Here is a 21,337-nt window from a genome sequence, read left to right on the forward strand (position 1 = left end):
CTATTCTCAGGCTTCTCTCTGTCATTATGTCTGTGATCTCACCTCGCTGTATATATTCTACAATACATATACAGATTGTGTTGATAACGATAATATCCTGGAATCCTGGATAGCTAAATCTGTCGAGAATAGATTTTAAAAATATCTACTACAAATTTTGTCGATAGAATGCCAACGGATGTATAACAGAATCTGTTAATAGACTATAATGGCAGATTGAGTGCAGAAACTGAACTATTTGAATGTTTACAAAAAAAACAGATTCTATGCGGTTTCTGTCGACAATCTGCTGTCAGATTATATCGGCAGGCTCTGCTAGAGGAACACGAGTTTAATGCGGATACAGATGATACTGGATCTGCAATAACTATAAGCAAATCTGCTGTCAACCTGTTGTCGTACTGCGAGCAGTTTGTGCTTACTGAGATATTTAATATAGATTAGTATGTCATAAAATTAGTATGTCATAAAATAATTCAAATAAAAAATATGCATAATAACAATATGTTAATATTCATTTTCTGTCTATGAATTGACGAAGTATGAAATGATGAAGTATGCACTCTTACTTATATTTGCAAATAAAATCTTATCTATCTTACTGGACGAAGCTGCGTATTTATACAGATCGTGCCATTAATACAAAAATTACTAAATTACTGGCGTATTTTATAGGTTAAATTATTTTCAACAAAAGACTTGTTAGATCTCTTTTATATATTCTAAAATATCTAAGTAATAAAAAACCGTGACACTCCCAGTCTGTCGAAAATATTTTGCAAAGTGTCTGCTACAATTTTTTTCAATAGAACGTCAACAGAAATATGACAGAATCTGTTGACAAAATATGATGGCAGATTGACTGCAGAAATCGAACAAAATCAGCCACTTTATATAATGATATGTTTCATTTAAATGATTACGAAGTGATAGATTTTGTTCAACTTCTATCGGCGATCCACTGTCAAATTATGTCGACCGGCTCTGCTAACAGAATGTTGCAGCGATTAATAACAATCTGCCGCGATATTCTGCAATCGGGTGTGCTGATAAATTGTTATCATCCTGCTGACATTTTGCTTACTGGGTTAACACAGATTTCTGCTTCGCTTTCATACATCTTCCACGATAACTACCAGCAGATAACAGTGTCGAAAGATTAGATAATTGGAACTGTGATTTCACCGCAGAGTAACATATCAAGAACCATGAACTATTTTTTCTAGAATGAGTTATCGTACCGTGAGTATTTTCCGGTGATAGCTGCACAGGAAGGGTCATTACGTCAGTTTACTGTTGGGAAATTGAAATTGCAACCATGGAATGCGGCAACAGCGTGTCAGAAACCACTGGGATGGCAAGCGGCGTCGAGGCAAGAGAATCCCTGCCTTTTAACACATTGGCAGAATTGTACAGTACCCTGGAAGGTGGGCTAACAGAATCACCATTGGCATACATCACAGAATCGGTGGATTATGTGTACCGAGGCTCAGATATCGTCGCACAGAAGATTCCGCTGGAAAGGGTGGATAGGGCCGAGCAACCCAGAACCCTGGTCTGTCATGATATGAAAGGTGGTTATCTCGAAGACAGGTAATTTTACAAAATGTCTAAGCTAGAATAAACGCAATTGTGATTTGTAATTATGTCTGTGTTTGTTTTTATATCTCTACAGATTCCTACAGGGTTCTACCTCCCACGATTCTTATGTATTTTATCACTGGAGCATTGTCGACACGTTCGTTTACTTTAGTCACCACTTTGTGACTATCCCACCCTGCGGATGGATCACCGCGGCTCATCGTCACGGTGTAAAAGTCTTGGGTACCGTGATCACGGAAGGGAACAATGACACTTGGGACACGATTCTCGCATCACAAGAGGATGCGAGAAAATTTGCAGACGCTTTGGTATTGATTGCAATAAGTTATCGATTTGAGGGCTGGCTCTTGAACGTCGAAAATAAGATCAAGCAAGAGGATATTGATAATCTGATTTATTTCATCAAGTATCTAACGGAAAGCATTCACAATGAAATTGAAGATTCTGAAATTATCTGGTACGACAGTGTGACCAATAAGGGTGAATTAAACTGGCAGAACGAACTTAATGACAATAACAAGTAATGTACCTTAATTTATTAACATCATATGTCCTCACATTTCAGTTCTATCGACACAGATTTAATAACAATTGTTTCTGTTTTAGAGAATTTTTCTTGCACTGCGATGGTATATTCTTAAATTATACTTGGACGGAATCGCGACTGAACAGTAGTCGTCTACTCGCAAAGGAATTGGGTCGCGATATTAAGGATATTTATGTTGGATTAGACGTTTGGGGGAGAGGATGTCCAGGAGGAGGCGGCTTTAACTCAACATACGTAAATATTTTACTTCTTTCATACGTTACACGTGTATCATTACCTTATTTTTTGCAATAAACTCAGATATAGTAAAAATAAATTTTTATTTTTAAAGGCGCTGAACTTGATACGGGAACAAGGGCTTTCAGTTGCTATCTTCGCTCCTGGATGGACACACGAGTACTTTGGTCCAAGCGCTTTTCCAATTCTAGAAGATTTATTTTGGGCTCAGTTGTTCCCTTATTTATATGTACACGTACCCATTTTTGAAGACGACACATTTAAAACTTCCTTCTGTCGAGGTGCTGGTATCTGCTACTATTATAATGGCGAGGTAAATAATAATAAATAAGATGTCTCGTTTAATTAATTCAAAATTTTCGTTAAAATATTTACGATATTTTAAATTAACTTACACATGCGCGTGCACGTTTGTTTGCGTTTAGGAACATTTTGAGCCGTATATGATAAACGGCGAAAGCACACCCGAAAAGAAAGCATTTTACAATTTGCGAATGCAGCAACTGCAATTGGCAATTCCTGTGCCATATTTGCAATTTACGCGATCAACTCAACGAACGCTTCCTGGAGATGTTGTTAATGAAGAACATAATAATGATGAAAATAATAAAAGTAACGACACCGGTTGTGACAAGAAAGAAATCCGTATAGAACGTATCTACGAAAATAGAAAGAACATTATACGAGTGTGTGGTAAAGTCGTCAAGTTTGAAGACAAATTATCTGCCGTCGATGTCAATACTTTCGAGTTTTGCGATAAATTTTCCTACAATGGCGGTGGATGCTTGAAGCTGGTCACCAGAGATCCTAGACTATATCACAGGTGAGAATATATCCAGTGGGATATTATAATTTGTAAAAAAAAAATATTTGTTAAAGCGTAGTTATTATTCAATATATACCATTACATTGTTACAGATTATTCTTGGTGCATATCGATTCGAAGCAAGATATTCATGCGACCGTCATTTATGCAGGACCTGAGGTCACTGCCTCGTCGATCGAGTTTAACAAAAATCCCATTCTAATCCTGGGTAACAACGGTAATTTAAAATCGATCCTACCGTACGATTCTGTCAGAGTGAACTCCAAATGGAGAAAATGGTAAGCTTAACGAGTCACTGACGAACTAGCATTGACGCTAAATCGTTGGTCTTACAACTGACCGTATTTTTTATAGCTCTTATTTGACGACCTTAAGGACCGTGGATGAGATCGGCGTGTCCTTCCTGACGGAGTGCGAGTGTTACTTAGGCGAGATCGTTTTGGAGAGCACGAGAGTTTCGTGACCGGCTTTACAGTTACATTAAGATTCCGCGCGAGAGCGAGACAGTTGCGCATAGCAAACGTATTACGTCATGATAAAAGGATATCACAAAGTCCTTGGATTGCGTACAGAACCGCTCCTTAACGATTACACCTTAGATGCCCTTCCTCGCCTGCTCCTCCTCCTTCTCGTTTCTGCCGATTGAGAGTCACTTGGGTGAAAGGCGCGTGTAAACTGTTCCGCGATAGACCAATCGTTCGATTTTATTAGACCACTCGGCATTCTACCGAGGGATCAGGTGCAAAGTTGTACTACGACTAAAAACATTCCTGCGACAATGTCGATGATAAAAACAAAATTGCTCGACTGTGGCAAGCATTTATCCACGGTATTCAATGGCGAAGCTGACATCTTTGACATCTTAAGTAATTCGTTAGCTTAACGAGACTTCTATTACAAGGATATCTGCATTCTTCGATAGCAAAACGCATGCCGCAACGGCACGGCGGATGCGAATTCTGTTACAGCCACTTAGACGCGGCCAACTTCTTACACCGGATATTACAAATCATCGGCATTTGCGCACTCACACGGTTAAACGAATGGTATTTGTGCCCAAGGGTGGGCATGCAGCCACGCGTATTTGATATATGCATTGTAATCAATGTGTCGCCTACTGAGAAGATGAGACGTACATATATTTAATTGCATTGAGACAGCACCCTCCGGTGCTGTGCAATCAAGTCGCCGACGCTTTCCAGCTTTACTCATTGTCAGTTAACGACGTGCATCCACAATATGTTCTTGCGAATTTCTTAAATCTATCGCGGGGAATTCTGTGAATCGATTTTCTCGTTAAAAATTCAAGAAAAAGGATTTTATTCACGTATATGCAATGCGTTGTGTATACATTTTGCGCTTTTTAATTTGCATTAATATAAAAGATTTCTTTATTACACACAACGCGATTTATTATTTTCATGCTACAGTAAGTTCGTTTTCTCTGTTGAATATTCCCACGTATATTGTTACAAAAACTCGGATACTCGTTCGTTCGCGTAAAGATACACGGGGCGATCTCGCGCTGCGCGTGTACTTTTGACGCGAGGCACTACCGTGTCTCTTGATATTTTTAAGTATATTTCTAAATATATTCTAATTAACGTGTATCGTTATATATTTTTAAGTATATTTCTAAAATATATTTTAAAATGTATGTATGTGTGTAGTTATTCCCGATATATTGGATACCCTCTCGCTTTTTTATTCTCTCTCTCTGTTCGTAAGTGCAAGCACGCACGCACGTGCACACATACGATAAAAAGGGAGAAAAGTGTTTGTTTATCGTGCAGCGTATCGAATGTTTGAAGAACGATGCGGAAGACTGCCGCAAAACATTATATCAAGTCGATCTAGAATTCTAGAACGCAAAGAATTTAATACACTTGGTTTCCCTCGTGATTTCACTTATTTTTCATGCCATAAAATTATATCTACTTTTTATTTTTTTCTTTTGTGGAAGATTGTTAGACAAAGAAATATCTTTCAGAGGAAGACTTTTATTAGAGAGAAATATATATTTGGCACACATTTTTCCTTTTATACATTTTTTTAGCGTTACCATTTTCGGTGCTTGTTTGAAGCAAATGAGAAGAAGAGATGCGTGTAAAGGAATATTCGTTATTTTCTTCCGGTGCGAGGCTTATAACGCGAACCGAGGGTTTCTTCCTGGCTCAATAATTTATAAATTATTTACAAGAGGTGAAGTGACCGTAACGTTTCCACCGATTATTCGGCGTGTATCGTCCGCTGTTCCACGAAAAGAAGAATTATTCATGGTATATTACGTTGCGCGCGCGTTATTTCTACCGGCTTTTAATCGCTTCTTCCTCAGGATCCCGCTTAATGGCGCAATCTTAAACGCTCCAAGCGTGTTGGCGAATTATTGCGTAAAGAAAATTTATATATTCGTGTCTTTTAATTTATCATTCGCAGTCACACACATCACACGCAGTCATAAATTTATTGTTTCAAGCTGGATATACTCATTTAACAACAATCTTTTTCATTTAACAGAACCATTAAGATTGTACAGTCAGGATTTTGAAAATCCCTATAAATATAAATATATTTCATTATATTTATATATTTTCTATCTTAAAAATTATCTTAGGGGAGAATTTGTTTACATTATCACACCTTAAATCAATTTACCTTAAAAAAAAGAAAAAAATGTAACTTTTCTCTTAGATTTTTTCTTCTATCTTCAAATCTAACAAAGATATAAATGGAAACTGTGTTGCTCATCCCCATACACAACATGCACGCACATGCACACACTTTCTACTTTCTTAATTATACTTGTTTATGCAAGTTTTAAAACATTTGGCTTTATAATAATTTATTTATTCGTCTATTTAATATTACTGTTAAAGTCTAGCGATCAGTTGGAGCATGGATAGATCGCGGTTCTCTCAAACGGCTACGGTGCTCGTGAAAAAGGTCAGATTATTTCATTCTTTAGGAATGCTCGCGGTTGCGAACAATCCCTCGCTGCTAATAATTTCTATTGCCTTTTTAGATTTCCCTTTAGCACAAACTTTTTTTAGAAAAAGGAAATGAGAAATTATAGAACGGACAAAATTATATTAGCTTTCGCGTATTATTGCAAGGATTACGCAGCAACATTTATTTCTGAAAGGCTTATGATTTTTTGCATTATTATCCTGGAGGCGGAGAAAACTTCATTATATATTGTGTCTAACCCAGGTAGCAAGACTCGTCATTTTGACGTCAATTGACGTCAAAAGTCTGTCATTTTGACGTCTTTTGACGTCATTTGACGTCAAAATGACGAGTGCTTGCTACCTGGGAACTTATATCTTATACCTTGCATATGCGTCAATGCATATGTTTATTAGAAAAATATAAGAAAAGGTTTTAGAGCATTTAGAAAAACACAAATGTACAAGAAAATAAATTAAAATTAAGCGAATGTACATATACTATATGATTATAATAACTATACTCAAAAGGTCTTAAATTATCAGATATAGATATATAAAATAACATTAAAAGATCCAGAAGAAAATAACACACACGTGGAAGATTAGCTTTAATTTATTTATAATGATTAGGTAATAAAATTTTACGGATGATTACGGACAATTTTATTTGAAAAGTCGAGAGAAACAGGGAAGTCTATTTTAGAAAGAATATGTAATGTACGACATCAGACGATAGTATATGATCTTGTAAACCAAATGGGCTTCTAGAACACAGAATAACCGCAGCTCTTCGTGACAAAATTGAATTGTCGATCGGTGTAAGCTAAATGTCGAAAACTTTCTCCCGTGGCACGTACCGCGTGCGCATATTGTATATGTAAAATGTGCAAGTAGGCAAGGTGCGCGCGAGAAATTGATTTTACAGTGATATTTGTCGTACTTTCTATAGGATGTACAAGGTGTTCCTCGCTAAGCGCACACGATAAACACAACATAAAAATTATCGAAGTGGTGTCCATCGGACTTTTGCATTGTTGCGTTACGATCGCGTTTCTGTCTGATTAAGAATAAGTCATCCAAGAGCAAAAAAGAAATTTCTCATCGGATAATTGACGATTGCGAATATAATCCGTTTTGGCAGCTGTGAGAAAAATTCTCTTGATCAATACAGTAATCTCTCTTTCTCCCAATTCCCACGTAATTACGTACGCGATTATACTGACGTAGGGGATTGTTGTTCGGGAAAGAAAAGGATTAAGTCTTAACCGTTTTATACTCACTGTTACTTTCCATAACATGTGACTACCGTAGAAATGACGCACTTGTTTTGATAGTAAAAGCAGGCATATAATTTACGTATCAATATTATTAAAATGAGCTATGGTAATCTGACAGAGATAATTTGATTTAAATGATTGATTTAAATGATTGATTTAAATGATTTAAATGATGTTGACCCTAATTTCGTTTAATTTTAGTCTCTTATACAATAAAAGTAATTCTTGAATTTTGTAACTCTTTAATCTCTTTTTTAAAATCTTTTTTTTTATTATTCTGGTTAGATTATTTTTTTTATTTTATAGTTTAACTATCGATATTTCGAGTTATCTACATGAATATTTTCTGTACGCAAAAACACGATTAAAAAAAAGAGTTTCAGTATTGGATGATTAATATAAAAAAAAAAAAAATAAACTGATTGCACTTATACGGTTTAACAAAAAAATCCGAAGAGAAGAATAATTATTTCTTGCAATTTTTGTGATGTGCGCGATACAATCTTAATTTTATAAACTCTGCAATGTTCTGTTGCGTCCTAATTTTGAAAATTTCGAGTTCAACTGGAAGGAACTATTGCTCCTTTTTTCTGAATTAAAGAAGTTATTTTCTCAATTGTGTTATTACGTCACTTTTGCAATTAAGTAGCTCTGTAAAAGAAATGACGAATGCGGCGCGGAACTTTCGCTACATTGATTACGATTGCAATTTTACGTACGCGTCTAGAAGCGCCTTCCCGGACAAACGGATCGTTCCGAAGACAATTTGCGGAGAGAGAGAGAGAGAGAGAGAGAGAGAGAGAGAGAGAGAGAGAGAGAGAGAGAGAGAGAGAGAGAGAGAGAGAGAGAGAGACCCAGACAGCGGCAACGGCGATTCCAGGGCTCGGCTTCTTTTCTTTCGCGTTTCTCCGATGGATGCCGTTTTAGAAAGGCGGCGGAGAAACCTCTAGAAGCGTACCGAGAATTCATCTCAGTGGCGTACCGTGTTATCGAGTTTACACGCTTATTTTAACGTATATCGAATGCCAGCGAAAAGAAGATTGTACCAGTAGAAAGTTAGTTTGGTCTTTTAAGAATGATACTTAAACTTGAAGCACTATTGTTTCTAACGTTTTGATAATATTTTAATTATAATATTTTAATATAATATTTTAATTAATCAAATATTGTATAGAATATAATATTTGTTAAGAAAATATTGAGGAAAGACAAATATAATATATCAAGAGATTTAACCGCCCTAAGTGTATGTCGAAGAAATGAATTTTATGAGAATGGATTGAATAATACGGCATTTATAATTGATGTACTTAAAAACATATTTATTTATATAATTTTATGTTTGAGAAATGAGAAAGAATTTTCTATTTCGTTATATCTTCCATATAAAATGTTTACTGCCACGAATCTTTGGACAGCATAAATCTCAAAGATTTTATCTGAGATGCAAAATATTCTCTTTAAATGTGTTGTATCTGTCTACGGAAGACAGATTAATTTAATTAAATAAAGGAAGATAATATTTCAACTTTTTGAAAAAGAATATGACTTTTTGAGTTTTTATGTAGTGTCTTCTTCAAAATGTAATAACTTTTTTGGAAAAATGTTAAACTCTGTCTTTATCTTGTTCTTATTTCATAATATTGTAGCTATAAAATGTATTTTTAATAATATGTCGTACTTTTCCTTCAATTCATTCCCAAAATTACATATTCTATAGTCAAAATAGGTAAGTTTGTTAAAAAGAAAGAAATATATATGTTAAAATTGCATAAGGTGGAATTTTTTAAACTGTACTTAATTTAAAAAATATGCTAAAATAATCGTCAATTATTTGTCTGAAACAATATGCGGGTAGTGCCTTTAGTTTTAATCATGTTTCTGTTGCTCATGCAAGACTCTTTCAGAGAAGACAATTGTCGACGATAAGCTTCAACGAGAAAGCGAGCGCGAAAGAAAAGATTGCGATATTACGACCATCTTTATAATATAAAAGTTAATAGCATTGATGATCAAATTATCATTACGCTAATAAATCGTCATTAGAAAATCAGAAGTGACCACGGCATCGAAACGGACAGCAATTTCATTAGAAGTGGCGCAAGTGCCATCATTGAAATTCCAAGCTGATATAATTTGAGTTTCATTTTACTGTGACGTAAGCGTACACTTCGCTTAGTTTCGTATGCGAGATGTCGAGAAGTCTTGCTTGTAACATACTGTTGTAAGAAGAGATAATTGCGCAGCAGCAAACTCTATACGCGAAAAGAAGAATTCTAGATATTCGTAATGTTTCAAAAAATAATTTCAATTTTAATAAACAAATTTTAATTTAACATCCAGACAATGCGTAATGCGAGTGCTTGTTTATTATTTTCTACGAACCCAGGGAATCTTAGAATCCTACTTATGTAATATGATTTCTTTTATGTTTTCTTTTCAAGTCGTTTTAATTTTCAATAATTAAAAATAAAATATAAATTGAGGTAACAATCAAAATAGAATTTATACGGTACGCGAAACGTAACAGTTTCGAAAAGAGAAAATGTATAATTCTTCAGGAGAAAAAGAGTTCTCTTCTCTTCATAATTTTCGACACGGAATCTTCTTCTTTAGAAAATAGAACTTATTAGAACGGAAAAAAATTGAAGGCTTAAATTTCCTAAGTTACACTAACAGTAACACTAAAGTAAAATAGCAATCAATATATCTTTGATCTAGAGATAATTATGTTACTTAACAAAATTTAAACTTGCTTTATATGATCTGCATATAAACTGAATTCATAAGATACAGTACTTGAATTCTATATTGATTACTTAAATTCAGTTACCCATTTATTGTAGTAATTTCTTCAAGAAATATACTAATTGATAAAATATAATTTACATTTTGAGAAACGTCTACGCGTAACGTATTTAAAAGAATAAAATTTAAAAAATATAAAATAAGAGAACTAGGCCGACATTAAATCCTTTTCCTTGAAAGTTTCTGATTTTGAAATAGATACGTTTCGATACATTCTTGTGCCTAGTTTCCTCTTTTTTCTTTTCTTGCTTTTTTTCGCAAGAGGAGCAGTGAAAAGTGAGAGATTCCATGCACGTTATCGTGCATCTTACGTACGTTAACGGTTTCGTACAGCACTGTATACGGCAAGCTCCTGCTGTATGTAGCACGTACTTGTGTAGAGGTAATGGCCGGGCAATGTGCAATGCGTGCTGCACGTAGACAGGAGCAGACATTTCAACGACGTATATACCAGTAAAGGAGGATACCGTAAAGAGGCGCGCGCGATTAACTTTTCAGTGTGCCGGACCGCATCCGACTACGTGGCGTTGCGCGGCTCAGCTTGTATTCGTCGTGCTTCGCGAATTATCTCTCTGCACACGTTAACTAGCACTCTAGCACTTAGTTCTCCGACAATTATATACTTTACGAAAGATGATATTCCCTTTACGAAAAATATTTATTTCTACATTGCATTTTTTATCCTGACTAGGAAGTAGTGGTTGGTATACGGAAATAATTAGGAAGAAAGTTTCACTTTAGAGGGAACGCTGTATTATGTATTATTATGAAAACAGTTCTGCCTTCTTCTTTTTAAAGATATTAAAATTAACTTATGTCTCGAAAAATTCTCGCGCAATTTATTAAGAAAACGGATAATTTCAAGAAAGTTTTAGGCGCTGCATGTTTTTGGAACGTGGCATTCACTTGCTCTTAGCTCCGTTGTCGTTGCGTGCAAAAATATATCGCAAACAACACACGAAAGTATGCGCACCAAGCGCCTCGAGGCGAAAAGATATGCTCTAGAAGGTTACAGGAGGCTTTGCCGTGTGCTCAGCGCATAAAGAAAACTAATTAGCTAAGTACTAAAAGAAAGAAAAAGAAAGAAAACGGATGCCGGCTTCTTTTCGTATAATAATCGCGGACGATGCGGGGAAAAACGTAGATTCTCTCAAAAAACATTTACCTCCAAATTATGTATCCTGACTTTTTTCCCAATGTTGATCTGTATGTTGAATTATATTAAGAAAGAGAGAATTATACGATAATATGATTATAAAAATTACATTTAAGATACTGAACTATTTTCTCACTTTTCAAGCTAAAATATTTATTGAATTCCCTCAATATCTCAATTCTAAGAAGCACATAGAAAAAGAGAATTTAGTAATTAAAGAATTACGGAGTCCGTGGAAAACACAGTAAAGAGAAAAATATAAAAGATAAAAATTAGAAATTAAATATAATGTTGTGCTCATGCTTGGTTGTATTATATTAGCAATATTTGATATACTTAGAGATTATTCTTTTTGAAATTCTTCATGTAAGTCGTAAGATATGCTTTTGCTTCGTTTATTATGCTTTTTATAAAATGCTTTTATTTCTATCCTTTTCTAAAACGCTCGCTTCATTCCTATTCATATGATTTATATAATTTCTCGTAATTATCATAACTACATGAAGAGTACAGAGATGTTTTACTCTTACATTAATGAAATTTAATAGGAGAAAAAACAGCAGTTTTCGACCAATCTCCCTATCTGGTAAATTATAACGTGTGTATAAAGGTAGAAATAACTGCACTTTAATATGCGTTTCCGGGTTGAAAGACCATACTCAGACACTTAGTTAATGAGTGCGGTCGACCCTCCCTATTTTTTTATCACCTCCATTCTCAGCGTTTCTTTATTCTTAGCGCTCTTAATTATATTAATAGCATGTTCTTAGTGTCTCCTCTCGTGCTGTTTCTCCGTTACCTAACATTTGCCATATGACCACGTATAATACAATGAAAATGTTATCTCGTGCGTGCGCACAATGACATTTTCAGTCTGTGCACGTGTCGTTACAATAAGTGTGGGAAAGTGACAGAAAGTGTTAAGGAGAGAGAAATTGGTTTCGACAAATAATTGTGAGCTTTTCTTCTTGGAAAGTCTTGAAATCTTTGGTTTTTTTTTTAATTATAACTTTTAACCAAAATCTGACGTCACAAACCTCTTTATAGCTCGCAAATTAATAGCAGACTGACTTGTGAAAACAAGTCAATTGCATTATACGAATTGCTTCTCTAAAAATACGCGGAAACCAAGCGAAAAGAAAGCGATACTGCTAAAAACAAATAGAAAATGTAGGATATAGTTATAGTTTCTCATACAAACCTAGTTTTTGAAAACTTTGCTTTGGATTAAAAAAATTAATTCATATGTCGTCAAATTTTCCCCGACAGCAGCTATCGATATACATATGTATAAAGGTAGAACAATTTTTAAAAAACATAAAAAAGATATTTTACACACAATCTTTTTAATAACTTGAATAATTTAACTAAATGGAACTTCATACTCTTTTACTTGTATGTTAATAGTCGTTGTTAAGATAAGTAATTGTATATATATAATTTATAATCGAAGTTCTTCCATGCTTAAGAAAATAAACAAAGATATAAATCTTTCCATTTCTAAAAGGTTACTAGTTTCAGAAATAAAACTAAATTTATCTTTGTATTATGTTCTTTTCGATTAGTAGCGGCGGATTACTTTGCATAAAAAGAACCGGTTGCTAAACAATTTCAATCCTTTTGAAACAAAAAACCGCGCGAGAATGCGATTAATTCCTGTCCTAAACCTGAATACCTTACGATCGCGTAACTAGTGTACGAACGTAAATTAATGCATTTCCCACTGACGGAGATATGCGGGGTGATCGATCTCTCGCGTCAATTTCGCAAATTCCAGCGCGTTGCGGCGCGCGCGGAAAGGAAGGAGCGAAGGTAGGAAAAGCGGGCGAGTGAGAGCGAGAGAAGGAAGCTGCGAGCGGGAGAGATAGGGGAAGAGGGAGAAAGAGAAAGAAAGGGAGAGACGTAGAGGCGAGCAGATAGGAGCAGCGTACCTGCAATCTACCTGTATACTTCTCGACGCGTGACTCCAGTTGCTGATCGAACGCTCGAGAGATCGGTCTCGCGATAGATCTCACGGATCCGCGACCTGCATACCTTCGCGAAAACGCGCGAAAAGGCGTGGATCGTGCGAATATCTTACGAGATATTTCATATTTCCGATCAGTATAATGCGTGGATTATGTGAGTCGAAGGAATCAGCAATGATAACACGCTGGTATGTTAATTCGCGACCTTTCCCGTGAGTCGTGGACCTTTGACTGAGAAAGTACGAGCGTACAACGAAGATTTGTCGTGCACGTGCGTTAGAGCTGCCGTGTGATTTTCTCTACATTAATTATATTGTTGTGCAAGATAATTGTACAATTGTATGAATTCAATCCGCGATTTACGATGAACGGCGATTACGATTGTTTGGAAAAAGGAGAAGATATTACAGAATTGGAATTGGGGTCGATAGAATATCGGTGAGTTTAAATGCAACGCGAAAATTATCTATATCTTTGTATTATAGTTTACGTATCTTTATTTACTGCATGTGGAACAATTAAACGTGTGACAGTTGGCTTAATAACCCGAAGAAATTGTTCACGCCTGCACTGTATATCTTGCACTATATTGATGTTAAAAAAACATATAAAGAAACACATATTTAAAGGAAAAATGCATATTACAGATGTATTGCATTGCGCATCTATAAATAAAGAGTAGGATCCATCAATCGTTTATCACTCTGCATTTAACCCTTAAACGGTCACCTCACTTTTTTTTCATTAACAGTTATCTGGAGTGATTTTTACACCTCAATTAAAAGTTATTGTTATTAATTACATATTTGCATATTTTTTATTGTTCTATAATTTATTAGTATTTAAGGACAGTATGTATATAGATTTACTCAATATTTAAAAAAAAAAGTAAGGAAAAACAAAAAATATTTGAAAAAAGAAATAAGCACATTAAACTTACTGTAAGTGCGTGAACTTCATTTTTTGACACTGAGGTGTAAAAATCATCCCACGTGACCATTCCCGAATTAAAAGTCCGATATTATGGTAACATAATCGAAAAGTGTACAATTTACAAGATATTATTTTATATTACACTTATATATATAGATCATGTTTTAAATTAAAATATATTACCAAAACAAATATATAATATCCCATAAAATATTCATTTTTCAATCGATCTCGTTTTTACATCTTTACATATAGACTAAGGATATTTTTAAAAATATAGAATTTTATTCCCAAAAATGGGAATAATCTTTGAATCTCGCGGAAATGATTCTATCTATATCTAGAATAAAAAATATACTGTCCATCAAAATTCCTCTCAAAAACAAACAACCAGCAATCTATTTTGAAGTTTTTTTCCAAGAGACGTACTACTTTCAAATCATGTATAGTTCGGAGTAATATTTTAAATGGAACGCACATACATACATCGCGTGTAGCAAATGGAAGTCAGCGTGATATCAGTATAAATCTTTATTTGAATCACAAAAAGGAGTAAAACGTGCTTTCTGGCCTCATAGAAAGCGGAAAGCAGAACTAAAAAGCATTGCGAGGTGTAAGGATTCCGCGAGCGCTGACCAGAGCGCTCCGGTGAATGTAATAATGATCTACGTCAAGCCCTGGAAACGCTTCGAGAAATGCCTCGCAGCCGTAAGAACGGTCCGTTACGTATGTTTATTCACGAGTACGAGAAGTGGAAGATTCGCGGCTAGAACGTTCACTATTTTAGATAATCAGCATTTGCGATTAAATCCTCCATTTATCATGCATTAATGTTCTAAATTTCTGAAGATAAATATTGATATATATAATTTGAAAATTTTTAAATATATATTTTATTTATATAATAAGAGGATTTTGAAAAATTTATACGTATATTTATAAAATCTGTGGTTATATAATATCGAAAATTATTCTCCAAGAAATTCGCAAAATAGCATAACGTTACGTCTCGACATAAAATATAATTGAATCTCGCGAAATATGCACTTGCTGAATTGATGATTTTGATATTTTCCGAGAATATTTTATTAAGATTTTATAAATATAATACATATTTTATATTAACTAAATTTAATGGATCCATTAATTAGTAAAATCTGTAATATAATAGATAGCAGTCGTTCTATTGCACTAATATGAAATTAAAAATTCTTTTTATCGGATTTTATTTGATAGATTTTAACGATGTGTGTGTGTGTGTGTGTGTGTGTGTGTGTGTGTGTGTGTGTGTGTGTGTGTGTGTGTGTGTGTGTGTGTAATTAATCAGAAAGTTGTAATATTCTACAAATGAATCTGACCGTGACGATCATGAAATTGGAAATTCCTGATTTAAAACGCAACGGTTTATACGATACTTCTGCAAGCTCGCAAATTATCCCGTTCATTTCATACCGTCTGATGCCTTTCCCCATACAAGCGAGAGAATCTCATATAAGTTTCGAATAACGTCTCTCAAATGTCACTTGTCATCGCACTGAACAGAGAGATGATTGTTCGAGATAACTCCATGATATATGATGATCATAGCATTTCTAACAAATTAGCTTCTTTACGTATATACGCAAAAATAAAATAAAGCAAAGTTATATAAATATGCTTTAATTAACGTACGAATTTAATTAATTTATATGTTGAAAAGTTGCGATGCGGTCTAGAAGATATCTTTGCAATGAGAAAAATAAAAAAAATATTTTTTTGTACATATTTGTGATATATATTAATTTTTCTATTCTAGCCATAAATAATCTGTTGCACAAATTTTCCTAATATTTAAATATAGATATATCTAATTTATAATATAGCTATATATTATGTAATTGTAATATACAGCTATTTCACTTAACTTAATCATGTGAAATCAATGGCAATCTGCCATTGATAATCCCATACATTTTTCTTTCAAAAATATAAATTAATTAAAGCAGAATAAATTAATAAATTGAAATGAATAAAGTAAATAATAATTGGGTCGTTTATCAGGCTCATATTGACCTAGATTTTATTTATTAAATTAATTAAATTCGTATATAATTGAAACTGTGAGAAAATTGTGCTTCTATATATAGTTTGACACAAAAGCGTGTGATCGATTACACTCATACCATTGTTTAAAATTAAAATTTGTTTGTTGATAGTTTGAAAGATCATTAAATATATTCTCATGCTCTTACCATCTTAGTATGTATTTTATACCACGTATACGTACGCATGCACATACAGGGTGTCATATTTTACAAGTCAAACTTGTAAGTAATTCTGAAAGTGAGTTTTATAAAAAAAATTGTAAAAGTATTCAGAAATAACAATATAAGATATTTTAAGTGGTCAAGTAAAACAACCTATGCTATAGCTATATATCATAAAATAATGTAACAAATTTATGCTACTGATATTACACTTGTTTTGTTATTTGTCCCATTTAGAATTTTTAGAATTTTTGTTTTATTTCCAGATAATCGCGATCCTGCGCGTACGTTATCAGTCGCATCAGTGATTATCACGTTCAACCATCTGTTTTGGACTCTAACTGTAATATTAATCCAAGTTATAATCAATCTCTATAAACGCATACAAATGATACAATCCAAATAATATAAAATGTTTTATCACTAACTTTACATGATTTTTAAAAATATTTAAGAAGAAAAGCAAATATTAAAGATAATTTAAAATCGAATATTTATTTCTACCTATATATAAAATAAATATATAAAAAACATAAAATCGAATAAAATTGAAAGAATGTGTGAACGAAGAAAATGTGATTAACGAGATCCTACACAAATATCCTTAATTGAATCAGCGCCACATAAAAATACACAAGACTATGCTCGAAATAATAGTGAACGAAGAAATTTGACAAGCAAATCGGAAAACGATTGTCACCGCAATTGAGACATTATCAGACTTCGAGTTTGATATTATTATAAAAGTCAATGATGTACTATTGATTTGAACGGGGAAAATCATGGAAGACACAGCGACGATCGTGCTTGATTCCACGGTGAGAAGTCAAAATTCGAGTCACTCGAAGGAATCGAAGGACTCAGTGAATTCAGAATTAAAGCCGGAGAGTTATCTAGAATCGAAACACTCGAAAGATGTCCTTATCCCGGAAAAGCAACAGCAGCCGCATCAGCTATCGAGGCGCGCCGAGGATCAGCAGGATCTACGAGCAGCTTCCGAAGCTAAGGACGATTCTAATCTGCTCATGTTCACGTCCTGCGGGCAATTGCTGCTTGGTAAGTCTCGATGCAAAAGAGAGTTCCCGATAATTTCACTAATTATCACGCTAATATTATTGCTATTAATTTTTGGCGAGATGTATATAATTGTGTCTTTCCGCGATAAATTTTATTTTGTATATTATATTATTATATGTTAAACTTATTATAATAATGTATACGTAATATTATTAAAGTTAATCCTCCAAGAGTGAAGAAGATAATTGATTCATGCGCTTTTGCACTCAGGTATTGTCTTGGTCGTCTTTGGTATCCTGGTGCTCGTCCACGGTGCTTCTTTAGGTGGATCTGGCGCAGGACTCTGGGCAGGTGCAGCCGCTCTAGTTGCCGGTGCACTAGGAGTGGTCGCAACACTAGCATCCTCGTCCACTAAAACAAATTCTGCTTTCTCGTCCGCTCATCTTGCGTCCAGTTTAATCGCTCTGGCCCTCTCGAATATGGCCACTATAACGGCATTAACGGCGGTCGTCAGAGATTCACAAAGGGCACCGGACATATCATTTCTCAGTCTTTCCGTATGTTCTTTATATCTATTTCTTGATTCAACCGTTTAGTGTTCAAATAAGTAAAATTTCGAAGAAAAAAACCGTACTAATGAATTGTTTATGATAAATCGATTCTTTCCATTATTCTGCATATAAAAGTATCAAAACATGTACTTAAAAAATGGATAATTTAGTAGATATCTCGATCTTTTTTTAACATACCTCTTATTTGATATTTATATTATAAAATTGAACTCTATATATAACTGCTATTGTAAGGGTAAATATTATTATCTTATGGATTAAGAACTTCTCAATGTGTGTTTCAGGGTGATGACAGCGATTTGATGGAAGTAGATAACGGCTTGGCGGGTTTGCTAGCGAGCATTGGCCTATTGGTCGCTAGTGTGGCAGAGCTATTAGTATCCGGTTATAGCTGCCTGACCTTGACACCGAAGCTATGTGGCTGCCTGCGGGCGAGCACCGCCGACGATATGATGGTCGACGGTCACCTGAAGACGCGCAATATGGTTCACCAGTGGGTCGTCACGCAAAATCATATGCCGGCCAAAAGTCAACAGCCACCTGTCTACGTGGTGCACTCGGTGCCAGTGCCAATGCATCCGATGATTCAGGTAAGCGCTTTCGGTCTCTTTTCCCACGACCTCAACCAAGACCTCAACAGCTGCAATTATTCCTACTTGGGGTAGAGCATCCCTAAAAGCGCGACTTCTATTTGCTTACATATCTTTTTCTTCTCTTCTTTCATTCATCCTATTGTCCATCTCTCTCTCCTCTCTTTTCTTATCCTCCTTGCTCTGCTCTAGATTTTTTCTTTCTACTCGTCACTTACTTTCTCTTCATTCCTTCTTAAGATGCCTGAGCATCTCTCCTCTTTTACCTTATGTTCCATTTATTGTATTTCAACATTCCTATCTTTTACATTCTTATCTTCTATTTCCTTTCCTTTTTCTTTCTCTCAATTTCTCACACAATTTTCATCACAGTTTTTAAATCATCGAGTTTTTAAACGATATAGATAACTTTTAAAAAATGTATACCTGTTTCCAAATTTCTCAAAAAATATATAATAATTCAATATGTCGCTTGTATATATTCAAGTATAGTGATTAAAATAGAATAGAATCTATGCATAAAAGGATGGGCTTAATTGCAGAAATAATATAAAAGATGTTTCGTGTTCATTACAGCCACCATATGGCATGCCATCGACGCCCGGAGGATTTGTACCTAGATCTCTTCCGATTTCGACACCGATGCCATATGGTGCTGTACCCATGTTGTCCCATATACCTCCATACGCTGGACGACCGCAATCTCAAATGGTAAATAATACCTCAGTAAATTAATAACTAAAATAATATACTTCAATGCAATTGTAATTCGCCAGTACGAAATAATAAAACTAAGACGTATGTGTGAATCGGCCTGACTGGCAATAATTTATCATTGTGACGATTCGACCATTGGTTTTGGTCCGATTAATCGTCAAGACGTTAATAGTCTTTGATACTTATATATATAAGCATCTCATTTAAATAATTTAAATTAAATTACATTATTAAATTTATTGCGAAAAATATTACCTCATCCTGGCTGAGGTAATATTTTTCGCAATAAATTTAAAAATGTAATTTAATTTAAATTATTTAAATGAGATGCTTATATATATAAGTATCAAAGACTATTAACGTCTTGACGATTAATCGGACCAAAACCAATGGTCGAATCATCACAATGATAAATTATTGCCAGTCAGGCCGATTCATACGTCTTAGTTTTAAAATAATATACTATAATAAAAGACATAAAAAATATCCCGCTAAAGAATGTGATTTAATAAAAAGATCAAATTTGGTGATTGTTAATCTTATTATTTCGATAAATGACAATAGATATTTAAATAAAAAATATAACTAAAGTGTGTAATAGTAGCGTTATAAACTTTTAGATCGCTTGACACACTTTTCGTATTTTAATTTGCTTGCAAATTATTTTGTTTATTAATTAATTCACTTAATCATCGTAAGCAATTGCTCATTTGTAATTAATATGTATTTGAATTTAGTTCCGATCAAAGCACAAACGTCAGCCGTTCGCAGATCAAGAGGAATCAAAAAGGCATTTTGAAGTTAAAAACGAATCTCCAAGAATGATGTCACCGACCTGCGAAGATCAAGTTGATCTGGCGCAGACTTACACGGGATTGGACAAGAGAATTTCCGAAGAATTTATTTCGATCGCAATGGATCCAGACAGAAAGTCGAAGGTTTCCAGTCATCACGGCAGTGAAATTGGAACAACTTTTTAATAATTTTTACTTACAGTAATTGAAGAATTTGATACAAAAATGAAGCATTTGCTCACGATTTATGTCTATCTTAGATACGATTTTGTATCTAAGATTACAGATTTAAATCAATCCAGAATCCTGCATACTTGATTCAGTACTTCAATTTCAAGCATATTAAATTTCTATCTATTAAACGTAACATATCATTAAAATTATTGCTCTTGTTCCCAAGCATATATAAAGTATAATGCAATTTTGAAAAGTGGAAACATCAAACCACGTCATTAACAAATAAAACTAATGTAACATTAATTTCTTATCGCAAACATAATAAATTTGCGATTATCTGAAATTCTATTTGTAAAATTAAGAACTATTTATAAATCTTTATACTCATTTCTTATCGTTTATGTTACATAATTTATTTATTCTTTGTGCTTTTCAACGTGAAGAAAAAGGATAAATAATTTATGCACAAACTATATATGTATAAACAATACAGAGCAATAAATATAAAGATTTGTAATAATACATATAATTTTATAAATAGAACTATATGTTCAGAATACTGTAACTTTTTCAGAAAAGACAAGCTCTGAATTTATGTAATTTTATCTAACGCATAGACTCAGTCTTCCCATTCTAATATTACATCTATATGTTTTCTACAATGTAAAACTATTTTAAAATAATAATTAATTTTTATTAATAAAAATATTTATTTCTGTGCTATAAAAAACTTTGTTTCCTTCAAATAATGAAAAAATAAAGTTTGAGTTGTGCTGCATTAATTCGTTAAGCATAATTAGAGAGATAATGTTATATATAATTACAACACATATTCCTTCAAGTGTCTATTCATGTTATCTATTTCAGTTTTATTGAGATATTAAATGTTATTAATTTAAACTGATTATTGTATTGTACAGTTA

The 21,337-nt window shown here is 33.9% G+C and overlaps 2 protein-coding genes and 1 long non-coding RNA gene across 4 annotated transcripts; 2 read left to right on the forward strand and 1 right to left on the reverse strand.

Annotated features, from left to right (window-relative positions):
• Engase (cytosolic endo-beta-N-acetylglucosaminidase) lies at positions 1-4,869 on the forward strand. Of its 2 annotated transcripts, none has more exons than XM_071725147.1 (8): positions 1-1,593; positions 1,676-1,910; positions 2,010-2,122; positions 2,209-2,383; positions 2,481-2,699; positions 2,812-3,209; positions 3,305-3,490; positions 3,567-4,869. In XM_071725147.1, exons 1-8 carry the CDS (start codon positions 1,319-1,321, stop codon positions 3,673-3,675), a joined length of 1,710 nt encoding a protein of 569 aa, XP_071581248.1. In that variant the 5' UTR covers positions 1-1,318; the 3' UTR covers positions 3,676-4,869. The 2 variants fall into 2 exon arrangements, with proteins under 2 accessions (XP_071581248.1, XP_071581247.1); XM_071725146.1 differs by having other exon boundaries at positions 1-443; positions 1,227-1,593; positions 1,676-2,122.
• LOC139785973 (uncharacterized) lies at positions 1,982-2,921 on the reverse strand. Its single transcript, XR_011722140.1, has 2 exons — positions 2,782-2,921; positions 1,982-2,683 (listed from the first exon to the last, which is right to left on the reverse strand). It is a non-coding gene; the product is annotated as an uncharacterized lncRNA (long non-coding RNA).
• An 8,529-nt stretch (positions 4,870-13,398) lies between the features above and the next one.
• LOC139785972 (uncharacterized) lies at positions 13,399-21,337 on the forward strand. The gene is made up of 6 exons (XM_071725148.1): positions 13,399-13,806; positions 16,814-17,603; positions 17,835-18,121; positions 18,421-18,726; positions 19,303-19,437; positions 20,181-21,337. Exons 2-6 carry the CDS (start codon positions 17,330-17,332, stop codon positions 20,421-20,423), a joined length of 1,245 nt encoding a protein of 414 aa, XP_071581249.1. The 5' UTR covers positions 13,399-13,806; positions 16,814-17,329; the 3' UTR covers positions 20,424-21,337.

This window comes from Temnothorax nylanderi, unplaced genomic scaffold (assembly GCF_030848795.1).
Source record: "Temnothorax nylanderi isolate EJ_2023f unplaced genomic scaffold, tnyl_v1.0 TNYL_tig0928_pilon, whole genome shotgun sequence".
Taxonomy (NCBI): Eukaryota; Metazoa; Arthropoda; class Insecta; order Hymenoptera; family Formicidae; genus Temnothorax; species Temnothorax nylanderi.